The sequence below is a fragment of the Panthera leo genome, chromosome D3 (genome assembly GCF_018350215.1).
Source record: "Panthera leo isolate Ple1 chromosome D3, P.leo_Ple1_pat1.1, whole genome shotgun sequence".
In the NCBI taxonomy this organism is placed as follows: Eukaryota; Metazoa; Chordata; class Mammalia; order Carnivora; family Felidae; genus Panthera; species Panthera leo.
The window spans coordinates 4,634,201-4,654,721 of NC_056690.1; the positions used below are offsets into that span (position 1 = coordinate 4,634,201).

At 50.8% G+C, this 20,521-nt stretch overlaps 1 protein-coding gene across 5 annotated transcripts in view; it reads right to left on the reverse strand.

Moving 5' to 3' along the window:
• Positions 1–3,300: 3,300 nt before the first annotated feature.
• The window catches only part of LOC122203308 (transmembrane protein 132B), a 326,990-nt gene continuing 309,769 nt past the window's right edge, over positions 3,301–20,521 (reverse strand). For all 5 annotated transcript variants that reach the window (XM_042910001.1, XM_042910000.1, XM_042910004.1 and 2 more), the window contains 4 exons: positions 15,672–15,877; positions 11,838–12,108; positions 9,606–9,797; positions 3,301–8,681 (listed from right to left, as the gene is read on the reverse strand). In XM_042910001.1, coding sequence (XP_042765935.1) covers positions 7,533–8,681; positions 9,606–9,797; positions 11,838–12,108; positions 15,672–15,877 — 1,818 coding nt within the window. In that variant the 3' untranslated portion in view covers positions 3,301–7,532. The remainder of the gene's footprint in view (positions 8,682–9,605; positions 9,798–11,837; positions 12,109–15,671; positions 15,878–20,521) is intronic.

Sequence of the window (20,521 nt, forward strand, 5' to 3'; positions counted from 1 at the left end):
GAGAGAGAGAGAGAGGGAGACACAGAATCTGAAGGAGGCTCTAGGCTCTGAGCTGTCAGCACAGAGCATGATGTGGGGCTCGAACCCATGAACCGGGAGACCATGACCTGAACTGAAGTTGGATATTTGACTGAGCCACCCAAGCATCCCAAGGGAGCTATTTCAACATGCATTTTAGACAGAATACTTCCCCCAGGGCACAGAGCAAGCCTCTTTCCCTTGGAATCTTGCTCTCATATTTAAATAAGGCATTCTTTTCTCTAATTCTCAAGGTCATGGCCAACAGCCATCCTCAAGACCCTGAAGACACAGCTAGCTGCCTCTATGCCAGATCTAACGTCTTCTTAATACCCTCTCCTTTGAACACCTATTTGAAGATGAGGTAATTTCCTGGAACCTACCCATTGATTGTTTTACTATAACAAGGAATCATCCAACACGTTTTATTTCTTCATTTTCAAAATGTTTGGAAGTGCCTTTACAGAGATGTTAAATATACTGAGAAACATATACAACAGATCATACTGAAAACCGTAATATGAGGAAGACATTATACAACCAAAAAAGTATATAGAAGCACAATGTTATCACAGCATGCTCTGTTTATAATATTGGGCGTGTCCCAGGCAAGAAGAACCCAGCTCAGAAAGATAGAAAGTAGGGGATAACACCTTTTTGATTCAAATGCCAGACAAAATATCCCCGCTGTTGCCCAGAAGCCACCCGGAAGTGAGCTGTGTGGGTCTGGCCGCTCACTGCGCTCTGCGGCCCAGATCAGATCCTCCTGCCTGAGAAGGGTCTGGAATTGGGCAACTGACAGGTAATTGTGAGCAAACAGCATGCTCTTTAGACACATGTTGTAGGTAAGCAGCATTGTAAGAATTGTTTGCCACAGGGAGACAGACATGATCCCCCCCCACCCCCCGCAAGACCACAGATCTGCTGTATGATCCCCACTGTTATTCACATTTGTCTTACAGCCAACTGGGGTGACCACTTATTCCTTCCTTCTCTACTCCACTCCTGACCTTCATCGTTTTGGCATTTGTTTCAACCCACGGTGATGCCTAGAACATCAACTGTCGTGGGGGGGGCGGGGCAGGGCGGGGATGGGCAACAGATTCGTTCCTGGAATCTGCATTGAATTTTAAACTGGTGTTCAAAATAAGGCTCCCAGTGGACGACAGCTATGGGAAAGGTCACCCACTCGGTGGTCTGCGCCAAGAAGAAGCACTTTGGTCTCTCCCTTTTGGCGAGTCTTGGCATCTTTGGGGATGTCAACTGGCAGTGGTAAGCAAGTTACTGCACCAGACCAACTGAGACAAAGGTCCCGCACAAGCTTACAAATGTGCCAGTAGAAATGCACAGCTAGAAGAGTGGGCTACAGTGGTGAGGACTTAGAAGGGTGTGCTTACCAGTGCCCGATGGGTGCCCCGTGTCAGCCTAAAATATCCATGGGATTACAGTATGTTTGCCCTATGTGGGAATGTACCCAGATAAAACAGAGATCCTACAGTGGTTATGACAAAGAAAAAAAAAGGCACACTCTCCAAGGAAGCATCTCTAAGTGAAGAAACTACATTGTACAGGCAGTGTCTACACTGGCATCGGTGTTATTTAGCAAGTCAGATTCCTACAAAGGAGGTGATCATAAAGTAGCAGATTATTTCAGCTCCAACCTTATAATGGTGCATGCTCTTTGGCCAAAGGAAGAAAAAAAAGAAGGGTCAGGTCAACAGTGATTTAATCCATCCTAGAGAAGTAATATTTTCAAATAGAGCAGTCAGTATCACATGGGCCCCGAATTCCAAAGCAACATCCATCTCTCTGTTTGTAAAGTGCTTTGTCCCAACGGGCAGTGGTAGGTGCATAAAAAGATCACCTGTCTCTTGGCTTCTCCAGGTTCTAAAGAGATTTCAACCCCCAAGATAAAATTAAATGGTTTCCTCTTCAACAACTGACCGAGGGCAAGAATTAAAGCCAAAGAAATCATAAAGGCATCTCATGGAACTTAAAGATTGTCCAGTTTGGACGGTGTGATCACTTTCTTGGCCTGGGTGGGGAGGGCCATTGTCCTATTGGACTTGAACTGTTATTTCCCATCTGGAAAGTGACAGTGTCCTGCTCACCTTGAGTCATAGACGTGTCTATAAACACTAACTGTGGTTACAATGCTTCTGCACCTGCTTGTACTTTTTCACATTTCTAAAAGCAAACAGCTCTCTAGAACCAATCTAAATTGTGTCAAACCATAAAGAAATTAAATTAGGCATTCAGGAGTCCACTACCCCCAAAACTTGAAACGCAGCGTTTGCGTTTTGCACACACTCAAAAGTCCCTTTATGGACCTCATTTCAAGCTCCTTTTTCTTTTTTCCTTCTCTTTTAGAAACCAACTGTACTAACTGTATGCATGCACTCTGGGACCTGGGGAGAGCCTGCGGGGTCCGTGGCTCCGTCCTCCCATGTTCCAAGGATGAGGTCTAGGAGGAGGGGGTCGGTGAGAAGCATTTGCCCAGAACGTGGAAAATCCTCCACACCTGGGAGAGCCCCTGGGCGCATCTGATGCCTGCTACTCCACAGAGTGGATTTCACCAGCCAACCCCATGTGTATACCCAGTGCCTCAAAATGATGTCTGCAGAGCCCATTTAGGGGGCATTTATCGTGACGTGTCAACTTACTGCCAGAGTGGTATCCCCTCCTCCTGAATGCAAGGGACAGCATTTGCCAAAATACCAAACATGATGCTGGCAGTGTCGGGAAGGACACACATGCCAACTGAGGAACTTCGGGGGCTCGGCAATGCCTGGCCAGCAGTCAGCTGAAATGCTTACGTCAACCTCCCAAACAGGAGCCTGACAGTCTTGTGTTTTTCTTATGTCTCTAGAGCTCTGCCCGTTCTGGACCCTCAGCACCCAGCCCCGAACACATACACACAAGGGAGCCATTGACAAGGGAAGACCAGAAGGGAGACTGAGGTCAGGGGCCACTGCGTCCTGCACGTCAGCACCGACTCCAAGATGGTGTGGCCCTCGACGGGGACATGAGCGCCACAAGCCCACCTTCTAAGACATCCCGGAATAAGTGTCCCCCAGCTGGGAAAACAAATGAGAAGCTTTCCAGAGGTAAAAGCTGTTTGCAACTTTTAAGAAACATTTTCTTTTGGTTTCCATTTATTGCTGTATCAAATGTATTAAAAATCTCTGGCTAAGAAGAAAAAATATATAGAAGAAGAGTGAATTCGTACAGAGGCTGAAATTGAAGAGGGAATATGTGCATAAAATAAGGAAACAACCGAAGAATGTTTAAGCGTTTATTTTCACGTTAAAAATGAGGAGTTACCCTGTGGTTAGAATATACCTTTATGCTGGAAAATGTAGTCACTTTTATCTGAAGTATTTTCAGGAAAAAAAAAAAAAGAGGAAAAAAAATCCAGAAGTAATGAAGAGTGAGATCAAGATCTTCTGGCAGATTCCATCCGTGATGCCACCGTGAGCCATGCCCTCTCCAGGCAGCGGTCCTAACCAGCGCCCCGCGGGAGGTTAGGCCCGGTGTTTTCCCCACCATCGGTTTGGATATTTTTGAGCGGGGATGTCTGTACATTTAAAAGCTACAGCATTGCATGCTTTTATTATAAAATGTATTTATTCCTGCGCACTTCTCAGCGCCCCAGGGAACTGCCTCTGTTACATACAAAAATATCTGCTTTCTGTATCTTAGCATAGCCTTTCCACCACCCATCCCGTCCCTTCCTTCACATAACAGGTGATACTCGGTACATCACACATGTATACTGTTGACGGAGGAGACGGCTACTGAGTTTATAAACCATCCGTCGTGTCATTTACAGAGACGAGCATGAAGGATTGAAGCCATTTGTGAGATGATTCGAGTAGAAAACACAATGGTCCTGGTGATATGGAGGAAGCAGGTGCAACCACTCTGTGTGGTCGTTGAAGGGGGACTGCTTAGTTCTCTGACAGAGCCTTGGCTGGTCCCAGCACACCACCATGGGAAGACGCCTTTCTAAAAGGGGGAGAAGAGGGTGCAAACAACAAAATGCACAAAGGCAGACTTCCTAAAACTTAAAAATCAGCGAAGTACAAGGTACCTGTCTACAGATGTGGCAATGGTACAGAAATTAATCCGTGTTTTCCCTGCATTAACGTTCATACACAGAAACGCTCTGCCTGGAGTTTAAGTCTGGGAGCTTACCCTGGCCAGGGTGCAACACAAAACAGGAAGTCAGTCCTCTGCTGGCACGTGCAGAGTGTCCCGAGGTTTGCTGGGTGGCGCCCTTCAGGGAAACTTGACGTGTCTTCTGGCTTTCCCTCCGATGCAACCCTGTGTGCTCACACCGCGCTTCTGTCTTGCGGCAGCCGCTCCTCAATCCCTGGGTGTGGCGTGGAGAGCAGCACATCTGGCCGCTGGGAACACTGGCCTCACCCTCCCCCGTTCTAGGTGGCCCGGTCCTCGAGGGTGCCTGGGCCGCCCTCCCTGTGACCCGCGAAGTTCCCAGCCTGTGTCCCAAGGCTTGCTGGCGTCCGCCTCGGGGGTCGGAGGGAGGTCTAAGCATTCGCTTCTTGGGGAGAGGAAGGGACTTTATCAATGCTGTTCTTTTCAGGTTACTACTCACACCGATCAGTTGGATATGTCAGCTATAAAAACCTGGAAAATCCAGGCACATGCAGGTCCCCAGGGAACTGTATTTCAAGGTTTCATGATTTAGGTCTGTTCCCCATCTAAGTTTAGATATGTAGAGGCATAGTTCCTATTCATTTTAAATGATCTATTGGAAATCAGGCAGGTATAATCCACGGCTGCTGGTCAGCGGGAGATATTTAGAACAAAAAGAACTTCATTGAAATCCTGGATAGCGGAATGATGCCCGTGGCAAATCGGGGGACCGCGGACCGTGCTGGTTCCTGCTACATACCGTTCTCTCTGGCTCTTCACTACCAACACACTCATGTACGTATGTATGTGTGCGTGCGTGTGAGCGTGTGCTGTGTGGTAAGAGGGACCCCTCCTCCGTGACCTTCCATTCGACTTTCACGTTGAACTGAATTTGAGCGGAAACGGACAAAGGAGACTGTGCAGAGCCTGGATCACCCACGGGAGGCATCTTCAGGACCGCGGACAGCTCCCGACTCCTGAGAACCTCTGACACGTTCTATGTTCTAGTGCCCCGAGTTTGCGCTCTGCCCACATCAAACGCTCAGACCCCAGGGAATGCTCTGATTTGCAAGCTTGTCAGTAACGCTAATCATGGCAATGGTAACGTCCTCCTTCCTTTCCAGATCACCCCCCTGCCAGAGCCTCACTGCACCAGTGGGGGGCAGCCTGCTGTGTGAGAATGTGCGGGAGGCTCCCTATACCAGCTGAATGTCCTCCGTTTCAGACATGAAATCCCCATTATTTTGGGGATTTTGCTGAAGATCCAAAGGGAGAGAAAATTGAGAACGTCTTACAGAAGGAGTGGGGCTCATTTAGACAGCTATGCTGCATTAGCGTGTGAACTTCCTTTCGGCCTCCCCAGCTAGCTCTGAGCCACCTCCCCTGCCTCGAACCCCTGGTGACAGTCTCCCCGGGCTCCCTGAGGTGCCCTTCCTGCCAGACGTCAGCCATCTCTTTGCAAACTCCCTCTGAAGCTAACGCCTGGGTCTCCTGGCTTCGTTCACCCACCGAGTTGAAAGATTTTTTTGCAACTTTACCAGCTTCACTCCTCAACCCCCAACTTAAACACAAGATCAACTGAACACTGGCCTCTCAATATCAGGTCCACGTCCCTGGTAACGTATGCGCGGTTTACAAACCCACCACAGTGCTGTGGGCAGGAGACACAGGTCAGAGGAGGCTGGGCTGTCCTGCCCCCACGCACGGAACACTTCCCAACAACAACTGAACGCCTCTCATTCTAACAGCTTGCTCAGCAGCCGTGAGGAGTCAAGAAACCGCTTCCCCGCGCCTTTGCTGCCCTGGACTTTAAATTTCTATTTCCTAGGGACGTAAGTGGCAACAGAAAGCTCGGAATTGGTGGCCTAGTGCACTGTCCGTCTTCACCTCTATCCCATCTCAGTAGAATGTTCTTGTGAGTGTGAGAAATTCTAATCTAACCTGAAATTCTTGCTTTGCTTGAAACCGTTCATGCAATTCCTTGAAAAATATTTTTGTATTTAAAAATTATGCAGGGGCCATGCTTTTTTTTTCCTATTGCCACTTTGACTTTCCAATAGCTGTGGTTTTTTCAGCATAACCGCTTAAACTCTTGAACGGCCGTTTATTTTATGTTGTTTGGGGGCAAACCCATTGCTTTTCTCCATCAGAGCACACCCTGTATAGGTTTTATCTCTGCCAGAGTCGCGACTGATGGGTTTTGGGGGGGTAAGGGTTGGGGGTCATTGTATGGAAGGATTTCTACATATTGCTAAGTGGAGACATCACTCTACTTTCAAATTGTTGTGGTGGTTGTTCCAGTAAAATGGAAGTTTAATCTGAATGCATTTCCCATGCAATTTCCTTTCTGTGTATATTAGTTTAAGATTTTGATTTCCATTTGGATAACACATTGCGTTGACCAGAAAGCACCAGTATAAAGACAAACTATTTCAGGGTCTTTTCTAAAGCCCTCAGAAATGCACTCCAGGGATTCCCCGTGAATCTTCCACAGGCAGAAGATAAAAAATAAATGTGGTTGACAAGTGTTCACCAAAGTTTTTAAGCTTCATATAGAAAACTGTAAAGAGATGGCCCTCCCTCACAGTATATTAATATGTTGTGTAAAACCCCATGTCCCCAGTCCTGATACAAGGAAGCTTCACAACAAAGAGAAGGAAGGACATTGTGAGGATAAGTTTCTCAGATATGGCCCCTTATCAGGTAAGGAGTGTGGAAAACTGGAGGACACCTGACGTCCTGCACGGACGCGGCAAACGTCAGCGACTCAAACTCATGTGTAAATCAAACATCTCAGAGAGAAGACCACAACTGCTTTTCTTCATGTTTCAAAAAGAATTCCAGAGGCCAAAGGAAACCAGGTGCAGGTGCAAATGTATATAAAAATAACGAGCAGCGCTCATAACAAATAAGGGCGGCTACATTCGGCATCTTTCGCGTACGTCCAATCTCGGGCCAAGGGCAAGGAGTGTCCACTGTGCTTTAAAAGTTCTAGGAATAGAAAAATCAACACCCAAGCCTTTTCTAAATCCACACGGCCGTTTGTCGCGAGATGACTAACAACGTCTGTGGGGTCAGGTTTATTGTATTTGAACTGAGCTAGTATCAGGCTGCAGATACTACTGTTGTCTTAGAACTTCTCCAGGATCTATGTGTGGCCGCTTTAGAGACATTTCCCGGCTTATCACCCAGCTGCTGTAGCTCTCCGGGCCTCTGACACCTGCTCAGAAAGGGATCCCTCCCAGACCTCCACAAGTTAACCTTTGTTAAATCACCCCCTATTGCTGAACAAACTCACTGCTCCACCGTTCAAAAAACAGAAGGCATAAAGGTGAATACAAACGTAAGAAAGGAGTTCACATCTGGTCTTGCAGCCTTTCCATATAGTCTCTAAGGTCCCGGGGGCCCCCCAGCCCGGTGTCCTGACAGACCCACTTGATGTTATCCTCACTGTCAAACAGGATGGAGTTGGTGTATGGGCCACCGTCCTCCGGGAGGATGGTGGTGTAGGAAGTAAACTTGACTCTCTTCCTCTTTGGGCCCGATGGGTTTATAGGCTCACTTTTAATGTCTTTGTCATAGACATAGTCAGAGGGTCTGAGTAGTTGACTATGGAAAGTCTTCTGGGAGCCGCCGTTGAGAAGGAAGTTCCTCTCCTCGAACTGCAGCCCCCTGTCTATCATGGTTGTGCACTCCTCCGACGGGAGGGTGATGTCCACGGGGTTTTCCAGAAGTTCTACTTCATTCCCAAGCCAGACCCAGTCATGGGAATGGGGGATGTTGCCTTGTTCGCTCACAGCGAACCTTTTGTGTCTGTATTTCCAAGCAAATGCCACACAGTTGATTAAGAAGACCAAAATGGCCAAGCAGAAGACACAGAGCAGAGCGTACATGCCGATCTCCAAGTCAGTTAACCCCCTTGAGGTCACTGTAAGGTCACTGGGATTATTGGGTTCCGGTAACTTCCCTTGAGTGGGGAAGCTTGTGAAGGAGTCTGGACCACCACTCTTGAGCAACTTCTTATCCTTTCCTTCCAGGGGGTACTGTGGGGTTGTGCTTTTGTTGCTACGTTCCTCGTGGCCAACAGAGGCGCCATGTTGGAACCACTCCTGAACCGCTCTCTCCTGGTTTCCTTCACGCTGTATGGAATTACTGAAGTGGTCTTTGTATTCCCGACTGATGCCCTCGATATCGTTGGTGCCTCCTAGGTGCTCATCAACATTTGGTTCAAATTTGACCTTGACGTTTCCTTTACCCACGGCAAGAACACTCTTCCTCTTGGTCTTCTGACAGGGTTCGCTAATCATCATCTCTAATTTAATCAAGGGACCTTGCCCTTCACCCTGTGCAACCACAACCGGCCATTTGGACTGAAGGTTTGCCTGGACAGACACCACCATTTCATCCAATGATGACACAGTAACTGAAAAATCCTTGGGATCATAAATGTCTAAGGGTGTCACCGAACCATCACTGAACAAAATCCAAGAACTGACTATTGCTTCCTAAGAAAAATGAAACCAAAGCATTATGTTATAATCAGGTTCCTTCAAATTGCAAACATAAATACGACTTCCTATATAATATCATTTAAATATACAGATGGAGAAAAATAAACTTCTATGGTTTAAATCTTGAGCCGTTCCTGGCATGCCTTGAACTGACATCAATAACATACTACTGCTCCACTGATATGCGAAGCAAATAATATACTTTAATGAATGCATTAAGGTGCATATTAATTTATTGCATGCCGCACAACAGAAGTTGACTTTGACCTTTCTAAAAAACATTTTGAAAGATCAGGCAATTTATCTGAATCAAGATCAGGTGCAACTAATCAGGCTACTGCTCCAGATAATATCGCTGTGAACATTCTTTATTAGGAAGCCAGTGCTGATGAAGCAAAACACGCACTGGGTAAGGAGCCTGGGGAAAGATGCCTTATGGGAAGGAGCTCACCGGGAAGGCACAGCACCCTGGTGTCTTTATAAACACTCGTTATGAGTTTAAAGATGGAGGAGAGCTTCAGAGTTGGCAATGACTGTAAACAGTAGCGATTTGGGGCCCATCAGCCGCGCTTGTTCAAGCAGCTGACGTGGAATTTCCAAGTACCAAAACCACCTACTTTGGCAAATGGAAAAGCCTGTGATCCTATGGTCATGGGACAGCAGAGTGTGCCAAGCACAGATAAGGCTGCTGCAAAGCAAGTGGAGTATGGACGCATGGTTGATGTATAAGACCATGTATGAGGAAAACGTATCTAAGTCGCTGGTATTTTTCTCGAAAAAAGGCAGGGCCATCTGGATAAGAAGCAGGAAGGAGCTTCACGGACCACCCATCCTAGCTTCAACTGATGCCCTCTGCAAATGCGCGGGGGAGGGAAGTGGTCTCAAACGACCGGGGACAAAAGGACTCTGGGATCCCACCTGCTGCGGGGCTCGGAGAACGTCCTGGGCAGCCACCATCGAGACGATGGCTCTTTTGTCCGCTCTGTGAGGCTTCAGGGCAAGAGACAAGCCAGCCACCAGCTGCACGCCCAGGTCGGCGATGGTGACGCGGTCATCCAGGACGATCACCGTCTTCTCGGCCAGGATGGAGTCAGAGAGCGGGGAGAGGACCTTCAAAGGAAGCGACCAAGCTCCAGTGTGTGCTCCACTCAATGGTTTTAAACTCCTAACTGACCTTTTCCATCAGCGTGTTCCCTCAGTTGTCTGCCAAGTGAGTGCGCTTGGGGAACTCTGTAGGGAAGGGTTATGCTATGGTCCAGTGACACTCGCCAACTGGAGGAGTTTGACAAACATCATGTCGGTCCATTTCCTTGCCTCTGACTCCTGCCATGACAACCACAGTGTATTTTCTGAGAAGAGCTCAATTTCACATAGAGACAAGAGCTAAAAGTTGCCCACCTTGGGACCAGGCACTCAAAGAGCAACGGTTTCCCAACAACTGACATTTAGATGTGAAAATGGCGGAATGGGCCATCTTCTCCTGCTCACATCCTTCCAGTGGGCACTTAGCTGTGCACTATGGGACAACAGTGATCGTGGCGCGGGCCACTGTGTCACCCCTGGAGAGACCACGTAAGCAAAGTGGAGGAGGGATTGTTAACGTACTGAGAAGTCACTCCTTCTAATTTACCATCTAGTTTGCAACCAGTGGTGCTTAACGAATGGACAGGAATATCCAGCAGGCAGAATTTCCAGAGCTGCCCCCCTCCCCGCCGCCCCGAAGACGTCCTCACTAAATTCTCAAACCTGGGAATGTGATGAGAAATCACTCTCATGATTATGTTGGCGTTTCTACGGCAGGTGCACCTTCAAACAGGGAGCTCATCCTGGATTATCGGGGGGGGGGGGGGGTAATGAACATCACAGAGATCCAAAGTGTGAGAAGGATTTGACCCAGCTATTACTGCTGATGGCGGGGCCACATGAGACATGACGTGGGTGGCCCCTCTGGGAGCAGTGAGTGGCCCCTGTTAACAGTCCACGAGGAAACAGACTCCTCAGTCCCACACCCGTGAGGGACTGCATTCTGCTAACAAGCTGAATGAGCTGGGAAGCAAATCCTTCCCAAAGGCCCCAGAGAAGCCCAGCCTGGCCATCACCTTCACCGCAGCCTTGTGACAGCCTCAGCAGAGAACCCAGCCCAGCTCTCGTCGACTCCCGACCTACAGAACTGAGTTCATAAATGAGGCGTGCCTTTAGCCGCTCGTTCTGTGATAACGTGCTACAGAGCCACGGGAGAATAACACAAAATATTGCACGTTTCATCCAGTTTCGTCAACATTGGCTGTGGCACCACCTAAAATATGACTTAATTAACTACGAGTGGTAACACTTTAAATTTTTGCTAGAAAACGTGCTGCAGTATCTCTGCATAATTATGCCATTCAAACTGACCGGGAAAATAGTTTTACTCTTCCTCTAGTAAAATACAGAGCACTTCACTGTGGATTTTTAAACTCTTTTAGTGCAAACATGTTATTGAAGAATTTACTGTCCACGGGGTGCCTGGGTGGCTCAGTCGGTTGAGTGTCCGACTTCGGCTCAGCTCGTGATCTCACAGTTCGTGGGTTTGAGCCCCGCGTCGGGCTCTGTGCTGACAGCTCGGAGCCTGGAGCCCGATTTGGATTCTGTGTCTCCCTCTCTCTGCCTCTCCCCCACTCATGCTCTGTCTGTCTGGTGTCTCTCTCTCTCTCTCAAAAATAAACATTAAAAACACTTTCTTTTAAATTTCTGTCCACTGTTCAAAGTGTAACATATAGCTAAGTGGTTAACCCTCAAGGTTAGGAAAATAAAACTAGTTTTCTCGGGTTCGACCGTCTTCTAATTAGTGGTATATGAAGAGTAAGTTATCGTACTGGGGGAAAGGTGGCTTCCACTGTGCGTTTCATTTAGCTTTGGCGGTAAAAGAAATTAGGGATTTTTTTCTTCCCCTCAACTCTCCCTGAAATGCAAAAATTAATTTAAGTTAGATTATGAAAATTGGTGAATGTTCTATAGCCGGTCATGATTCTCTTGTGCGTGCGTGTGCGCGCACACACACACACACACACACACACACACCTGCACGGCGGCATCTACCTGGACGCTCGTCAGTACAGACTGGGGCTGGGGCTGGGGCTGGGGCCCTGGCAAGGAGGGGGTGGCCCGTACCTGCACGGTGGTGATCCCCGGCTCCCGGCCCACCAGGGTCCTGCCGCCCTGCAGCTGTGCGACCCTTGGCTCCTCCACCTTCATGAAATCTGTCACCAGGTCGGTGATGTCAAACTGCCAGTCGGGGCCCAGCATGTAGCTCAGCTGACTCAAGTCGGGCGCCTCGGCCACAAACTGGGTGAGGACACGCACCGTGGCATGCTGGTACTGCAGGGAACAGCCTCGCCCCTTCTTCTCCTCGTCCTCCTCGTCCTCGCTCTCCCGGGTGGGCCTGGGGACACAGACAAACCAGGATCAACGCCGCGGCCGTGGAGGAGCTTCGCACACCTCGCCTTCCAGCTTCTCTGGAAGCGTCAGAACACGTGGCGTGGTTTTGCTACCCGCCGGGCCCGCGCACCATTGGTTCGTTCCCCGTCTGTTCCTTTTCGGTGGTCCCTGTGCACCTGCTTGGAGCACAGAAGGCGAGCGCCGCCCCTGCCTTCACGCGCCCAGCATGCGCCCAGCACCGCGGGACATGCTGCCCCCAAATAGGCAGAGGTTGAGTCCCCGCCCTGCGTTCTGGAACTCTGTGGTTTGAAACTGTCCCCGCTGCGGGAACCGTGAGGTCCCGGGTCAGAAGAGCTGCTGGGCCCAGTTCTCACCCCTCACGCGAGTCCCACACAGGCCCAGGCAGCGAGATTGGCTGCCCCCCTGCTCCCTCCAGGGGTGCGGTCAGGTGTGAGCGGGGGAGGACGGCCCCTGAGGATGGCTCAGCACTGTCTCCCGGCTGGCCCTGGGCAGGGAGGCCAGAGTGCCCTTTCTCACCCCCTGGCCCACCCGTGGCACTCGGTCACAGAGCTGCTGAGGGGTTCCTGCGGGAATCTCAGGCGCCCTGGCTCAGAGGACCTCAACTGCCGCCCCAGGGAAAAGTCCTCGCTGGCTCTGCTATTCCAGGACCTTCCCCTCGAGAGGAACCTGTCCTGTGTGCCTTTGCGAGAGCACCTTGCTTGGGGAAGGGTCTACGACCGTGGGCAGACAGGGGTGGCAGGGGAGCCAGTAGCTGTAATTCAGACACATCGAGTCAGCCCTACTATGCACTGGGCCTGGGTCTACCCACTCACGGGATCATAGAGCTAACAGGGCTAGCCATCTAGGGGCGGGGTCCACGCCCCGGCTGCTGTGCCCCTCGGTGCCCTCTTCCTCCTTATAGTGACCTCCCCGCATCTTCAAAACAGCCATGAAAGAGGTTCCTATTTCTACACGAAGCCGCCGAGGCTCGGAGTGGTTAACACACGGCCTGGACAGCTGGCGATCAGCAAATTTACAGAGTTCCGTTTGACTTCGGAAACCCACCTTCTTTAAAATGTACCCTCCTGCCTCCCTGAAAGGTCTGGGGACCATTTGGAAAGGAAGGGTGTGTAACCAGCATCCATAAAGAAGCATGTTGCGGTCTCCCAAAGCCAGGAGTAAATATCTGTGCTGGTAAGTGAGATGGCTTTAGTGGCAAAGGGACATATCACCAAAAACACGCAATGACATTGTGCAAAGTTATTCCCATTCTACTTTTCAGTGCTTCCGATTTGATCACGGGGAATGAAGGCCTCTGGGGTGCTGGGCTGTCCCTGACGCTTATGTGACACTTGCTGGTCGACTCATGAAAGACCAGCTCAGCCAGGGGCACCCGGTGGTTCAGCTGGTGAAGCGTCCGACCCTTGGTTTCCGCTCAGGTCACGACCTCATGGTTTGCGAGATGGAGCCCCACATCAGGCTCTGTGCTGACAGTGGGGAGCCCTCTTGGGACTCTCTCTCTCCCTGTCGCTCTGTTCCTTCCCTGTTCTCTCTTTCTCAAGAGAAAGAAATAAATTAAAAAAAAAAAAAAAGACCAACTCATACAAACAGCAGTATCTATACAGAATGTAACACCGACGTTTTCTTTTCTCTGCATTAATTTCTACCAGTTGGCCATTTTTGATAGTTATGTAAAATTTCCCTTAAGTAAGTGAATAAAAGCGAAAAAAAGAACAATATTAAGTATACATTATAGGTGGCATTCAAAAGAGGCAATATCATAAAAGTGGTGAGTGAATAAATGAAGTATTAGAAATACTGTATTAATCAAACCATTCTGTCATTTTGGGACAGATAGCATTCTAGTTTTTTTTTAAGTTTAAATTTTGGGGCACCTGGGTGGCTCAGTTGGTTGAGCGGCAGACTCTTAATTTTGGGTGAGGTCATATCTCATGGTGTGTGAATTCCAGCCCTGAGTTGGGCTCTGCACTGACAGCACGGAGCCTGCTTGGGATTCTCCCTCTCCCTCTCTCTCTCTCTCTCTCTCTCTCTAAAAAATAACTTGAAAAAGGTTAAATTTTTCATTAATTAGAAATTCACTGTAAGTTAAAAAATCACGTACAGGGAGTTCTCTCTCGTATGCTCTTTGCTCTGCTAACATCTTGCATGATCACAGTATAATCCCAAGACCAGGAAACGGACATTGGGACAAGCCACAGGGCTCATTCAGGTTTTCACAGTTTAACCAGTGCACGTGCGCGTGTGTGGTTCTATGCACTTTTATCACCAGAGGATTCACGGAACCATAGCCACGACCGAAAGACAGAACTAGTCTGTCCCCACGGGGATGCCCTGGGCTACCCCTGGATAGTCTATGCAGTCCCTAATCCACGGTGACCTCCAGTCTGTTTTCCACTTTCTAGATCATTCTACATGGGACCATGCAGTATGTACTGTCTTAAAATGCCGGTAAGGGTGTGAATGGAGTAACTAGCTGACATACATGTGGCTGCTGGGAGAGTGAAATGGTACATCCTCTGGAAAATAGTTCGGCAGTTTCTTTTAAAATTAACTACGCCCTTATCACGCGACCCAACAGTTACACCCTTGGGCGCCTTCCCCAGAAAACTTATGCTCACACACAAGCTTGCACAGGAGGGTCATGGCGGCTCCATCCATGAGAGCCGCCGACTGGTGACAGCATGCGTGGCCTCCTGTGGACGATTCAGTACAGTAAGATGATACCCCCCACGGATCACCCCTCAACAATACAACTACAGGAATGCTCGATACCGCCAACCACTGGGGTGGATCTCAAGGGACTTCTGCTGGATAAAAACAAGTCCATTCGAAAAGGTACCACCTTCCCGCTAGAGAAACCTCTGCTTTCCAGGGCCACCTGGACACTCCCCACATCTCAAGGTCAATGGATTCAGCACTTTAATTCCATCTGTAAAATCCCTTCGTAGACGTTCCAGGTTGGGGTTTGAGTGAACAGCCAGGAGGTGGGAATCTTACAGAGGGGTCGTCTTTAGAAGCCTGGGTACTACACTTCGTCATTTTGTCTTTGGGACAACTCTCTTCAGTGATATCGTCACCTCCAATTTATAGATGAAGAAACTGAGGAACAGAGAGGTTCATCAACTGGCCCAAGGTCACACAGCTCTACGTGGGAAAGCTCGCAAGGGTGAAAACTTCAGCAGCTTCATGCCAGGGCCCACAACGTAACCCCTGCGCCAGGCTCCGCGGATGGAGGTCGACATTTATAAGCAGGGAACTGAAAACGAGCAGCACAGGAAGGAACGATGGGGCAGCGGGGAATAGAAAGAAATGCCTACACCCCGTGCTCTGTGCTTTGCGTGCAGAGCAACATTATACTGAGTCCCAGCAACTGCGCCACGAGCTGGACACGACCCGTGTCTCCGTGAGGCCCTCCTCACGTCGAAGGCTAGTACGTGCCCAAAGTCAGACCCCGCTGAGCCCCAGTCCGAGACCGCCGTGACCCCCTGCGGGCGCATCTCCCCGGGGATCCGGGCGCCAGGACCCGGCCCTCCCTCGGCTGCTCACCTTCTGTTGGAGGCCACGGGGACCCTCCATCCCTTGATCTGGCTCAGCTCCGTGTCTGAGATCTCAATCTGCAGGGGGAGCCTGGGCGCCCACACGGTCACTTCCAGCTGAGACGTGAAGTGCTGGTGGGTGAAGTTCACGGTCGTGTACACTTTGCTCCTCACCTCCTTCCCGTTCACGAAAATGGAGTCACAGTGGTTGGAGACCTTTGGGAGAAGTGAGAGTCTCGAGCTGCATCCGGGAAAACACCGGCGGCAAGGAGGCAGAGAAAGTTCGCAGACTCTGATTTATTAGTCGCCGAGACAATAGCGTCTCATCTGTTGGTAATTCCAACAAAAGGTAATTTGTAGGCACTAATTGGCGACAAATACTGATAAACAGACTCCAGGAAAACCATTTTGCGTTACGAAATACTGACAAGTAGGACCATAAACATAATTTAATGGAGTTCTATAACCTTTGTTGCTTCTTTCGTGGGTTGTTTTTCCCCTCTACCTCACCTTCTTTATGTACTCAAACCACCACTAATCAAACCCCAGGTGCAACATATTTCACTTCACCATGTTTGAAGATGCATGAAAGGTAGCCATATGTCGCTTTAGAAAAACGACTTTATTCAAGCCATACAAACCAAGAAAGCTTGGCACTGCGTTAAAATCCTTGTAGGAAATAGTCCCGAAACGGGGATATAATTATTTGTGCCTCCATTAAACTGCACTTTTGCAGACTGGAAGTGAGGGTGTAGCATTTTGCTGTGGTTTTTTGACTCGGCACCTGGGGTGGGGGGGGAGAGGGCACCCTCTTAACGTGCACGTGTTAGCAGGTTACGTATCGGACGATTTAAGCCTCTATCTCACTCCACCCCTTCCGGATAAACAAGTAAAATGTTGATGACGTCTCTCCTGGACCTTCCGGAAAATGTCACTGAGGCTTGTAGGTGGGGAGGCCGTGGAGGGGGCAAGGGTCACCTCCAGGTGCAGGGGACACCGAAACCAAGAATTCACCACAGAATCGCAACAGCGAGGGGTCCACAGTCTCATTCTACAGGTGAAGGGGCTGAGGCCAGGGATGTGGTCCAACTGGCTCGGGCCACACGCTGCTTTCGGGGTCCCGCGTCAGTCTGAGCCGCTGGCGGACCTGAGTGCCACCAGGCAGTGTGTTTTGCGAGCCACAAACGAGGACTTACTTCTGACCTCGTCTTCCTCACCTGAGTCGGTACCCACAGCCCAGGCCTCCCTTCCGAGCCCCAGATGCTCGTGTCCCGAGCAAGGTCAGAAGCGCCAACTTCCAAACTCCAAGAGCAAACCTCCTTGTTGTTGTTGTTTTTTAACGTTTTATCGTATTTTTGGGAGAAAGAGAGACAGACAGAGCTTGAGCAGGGGAGGGGCAGAGAGAGAGGAGACACAGAACCCGAAGCAGGCTCCAGGCTCTGAGCTGTCAGCACAGAGCCCGACGCGGGGCTCGAACTCACGGGCCGTGAGATCATGACCTGAGCCAACGTTGGACGCTTGACCGACCGAGCCACCCGGGCGCCCCTTCAGCCATCTTTAAGTAGATCTGACCACGGCCACTAGCAGAGACATGGGCTGAAATCCCAGTGGCACTGACTGGGTAACCCTGGTCCTCAAAGCAGTGAGCCGGGTGCTGCAGGGTGGCCGTGTCAAGCTGGCTCCTGTGAGGACTGGGCAGCCTGAAGTCTGTGCCCTCCAGGGACAAGGGAGAAGAAAAAGGATGACGGGAGCAAATTAGCTTCTCCAGGGGCATGCCCGAGGAACGTAAATCGGCAGGATTGTGCCCAGGATTTCGAAGAGAGCGAGACTTTCAATGAGAGCAGAAATAGAAGGTTAAAACTCGTTCTTACTTCAAGATCCCGTGACGCTGACACGATGCCGGGCCCGGCTGCCCTTCCCTCAGACACTCAGAAAGGGGTGGGAGCCCCATTTCAGAGAAACCGCTGTCTCAGGTGGACGGCACCGATTCTAGAACCTTCCCGGTCCTACCTCCTACAGAATAGACCTCAACCCTCCCGCATTTGTGGAAAATTCAGGTTCCCCTTGGCTCTGGCTTTCCACCCACCCTCATGCCCCCTGTAAATCACCTCAAGGGGCGCCTGGGTGGCTCAGTTAAGCGTCCGACTTCAGCTCAGGTCATGAGTTGGAGCCCCGCGTTGGGCTCTGTGCTGACAGCTCAGAGCCTGGAGCCTGTTTCAGATTCTGTGTCTCCCTCTCTCTGACCCTCCCCCGTTCATGCTCTGTCTCTCCCTGTCTCAAAAATAAAAATAAAACATTAAAAAAAACAAAACAAAAAAACCCAAATACATCCCACCATCAGGAACGCACCTGTTTTGGAAACCACGAGGCCCTTTCTGTGCCTGAGAAATGAAATCTCGACACAGTGACAGTCTATATACCCCTTCGGGGCTCATGCAGACTTCAACCTGCCTCATCATTCAGGCAGTGAGGGATGGCCTGAGTGGACGAACTTAAATGAAGAATGTAACAAAGTCAGAGGCCTTCCGAATGCACTTGGTTTCTTTCTCCTGGGACGTGCCTACCCTTACAAGAAAGTGTGTGTCACCGTCCTTGATTAATTCAATTAAAACAGCTCAGATGAGGTCGGTCCTGCTGAGTGCTAGGCTGTGAGGTGCGTGGCAATGTGTACAAGACATAGCAGATTTCTGGACTGCGTGTTGGTGCCCCCCCAATTCCCATGTTGAACCCCCAACCCCCAATATGGCGCTATCTGCAAATGGGGCCTTTGAAAGGCGGTGGGGTCATGAGTGTGGAGCCCCCGTGAGGGGATCGGCGCCCTTACAAGAAGAGACCCCAGAAAGCTGAATTCCTTCCTCTGCTCCCTCACGTGAGAACACCACCAGAAGTGGTCTGTAAACCAGGGTGGGGGAGGCTCTCCCCAAACGCCCACACTCCGATCTCAGACTCCCCAGCTTTCAAAACCGCGAACAAAGACGTTTGTTTGTGGATAAGCCTTATTATTTGTGGACTCCGTGTTCTCGAATGTACCTACCGCTCCCACCACTGTCCCGGCAACGTGTGGAAGCTGGCGGGGCGTGAGCTCTGAGTCACCTGCCCCACGCACAGGCTCCCAGCGGCGGATGCTCTGTCCTCTTGTCTCGGCCCCTCACACACAGACGACCAGGGGTTGGACACGGGAGGGGGGCAGGGCTCCGGCTGGGGGGGCAGGTGCACGGGGCTCCAATCCCTGCGCTAGCTCCCGGTTAGTTGGGGGTGGGGGTGGTTCAGGCAAGCCACTGCACGCTTCCCAACCTCATCCTCTCTTTTGCAAAATGAAGAGGCTCTCCCAGGATGAGTTGTTTCTAGGATTCAAGACGACAGCCTACGGGAGGTGTGTATGCGTGTGTATCTCCCCCTGAAGGTTCGCATTTGCTAATTCAGTGTTTGCGGGGACTTTTCCAGGATACGACTTGCGCGAATAACGAGGGCTGGTTAGTAGGCACCCAGTGTTTGCCTCGGACCTCTCCGCCTGCGGCCTTCTCCCCTCTTGATGCGAGCCAGGCAGCACAACCCTCACCCCACCTGCATCGAATCCTCGATAGAAAAGGGAGCGTCACGTGCGAGGGCGTCGAGGGTGCGCGCGCAGCAATGCGACCCTGGCCCAGGGCTCTTTCCTCCGCCCGCTCACACGTCGGGCCTCTCCCGCGACTTCCCGAGGCACGCGGGACAAACTGCAAAGTCGCGATTACAGTTCCTGGACGCGCCTCCCCCAGGCTTCCCCGGCACACACCCCGCCCCCTGCACAGGCTCCCTCCTAGCCGGCCTACCTTCTCGCCCTGGGGCCCTCCCGGCTCATCCCCCCCGGCCCCCCGGCCCCCCGGCCCCCGTCCCCTTCCTCGATCCCCGATCCTCCCGTGCCTGAGACCTGCGGGTCGCTCGCGTCTGAGGCAGTTACGCCAACCCCCGTCCTTGCCAGTGACTGGTTTAGGGGAGGCCACGTGACACGGTTCCCACCAATGAGGTGTGAGAAGCCGCCTGGGACACCCGGAAGGGTCTCCTTGCTCTGCGACGCGCAGGAAGCTGCCCTCCTTGTCCTACCGGATGTCGTCACACCGCAGATGACGACGACGGGGACTGCAGCGGTGACCTCAGAGCCTGGAGCGAGCTGGCCAAGGAGCAGGCTGACACGGCGAGCACAGAAGGGCAGGAGGAACCGCATCCTGCGTGCGCTGGACGGACCACTGGACCAGCCCACCTGGAACCCCCACCCCTGGGACTGCTGGCACAGGTGATCTATTGGGGTTAAAGCCGTTCAGTCCATGGTTTTTTTGTCACTGGCCACCGAAAGCAGCATGCACTTTGCAGGATAGCCCAGATGTCACTCCACATAAGGTATTGTCGGAGTCATTTCTTTTTTATTATTTAAAAATTTTTTAATTAAAAAGAGAGACAGACAGACAGAGTGAGGGCAGGGGAGGGGCAGAGAGACAGGGAGACGCAGAATCCGAAGCGGGCTCCAGGCTCCGAGCTGTCAGCACAGAGCCCCACGCGGGGCTCGAACCCATGAACCGTGAGATCATGACCTGAGCCGAAGTCAGAGGCTTAACCGACTGAGCCACCCAGGGGCCCCTGAGTCATTTCTAATTTAAACTTGGCACCTGCTCGCCTGGTCACTCTGCATCCCCAGTACCCTATTCTCTGATTTACTGGGTGTGCTCCTATGTAGACTGTATTTACAATATTTCTGCATTATTTACAGCGCATCACCCACAACACGCGTAGTGCTCATGTCCTATGGCTTACAGTCTACTGACTGCACTGGGTAGCTCTTAGCTATGCAACGCGGGACAATTTACCTTCCGACACTGATCCCTGTTG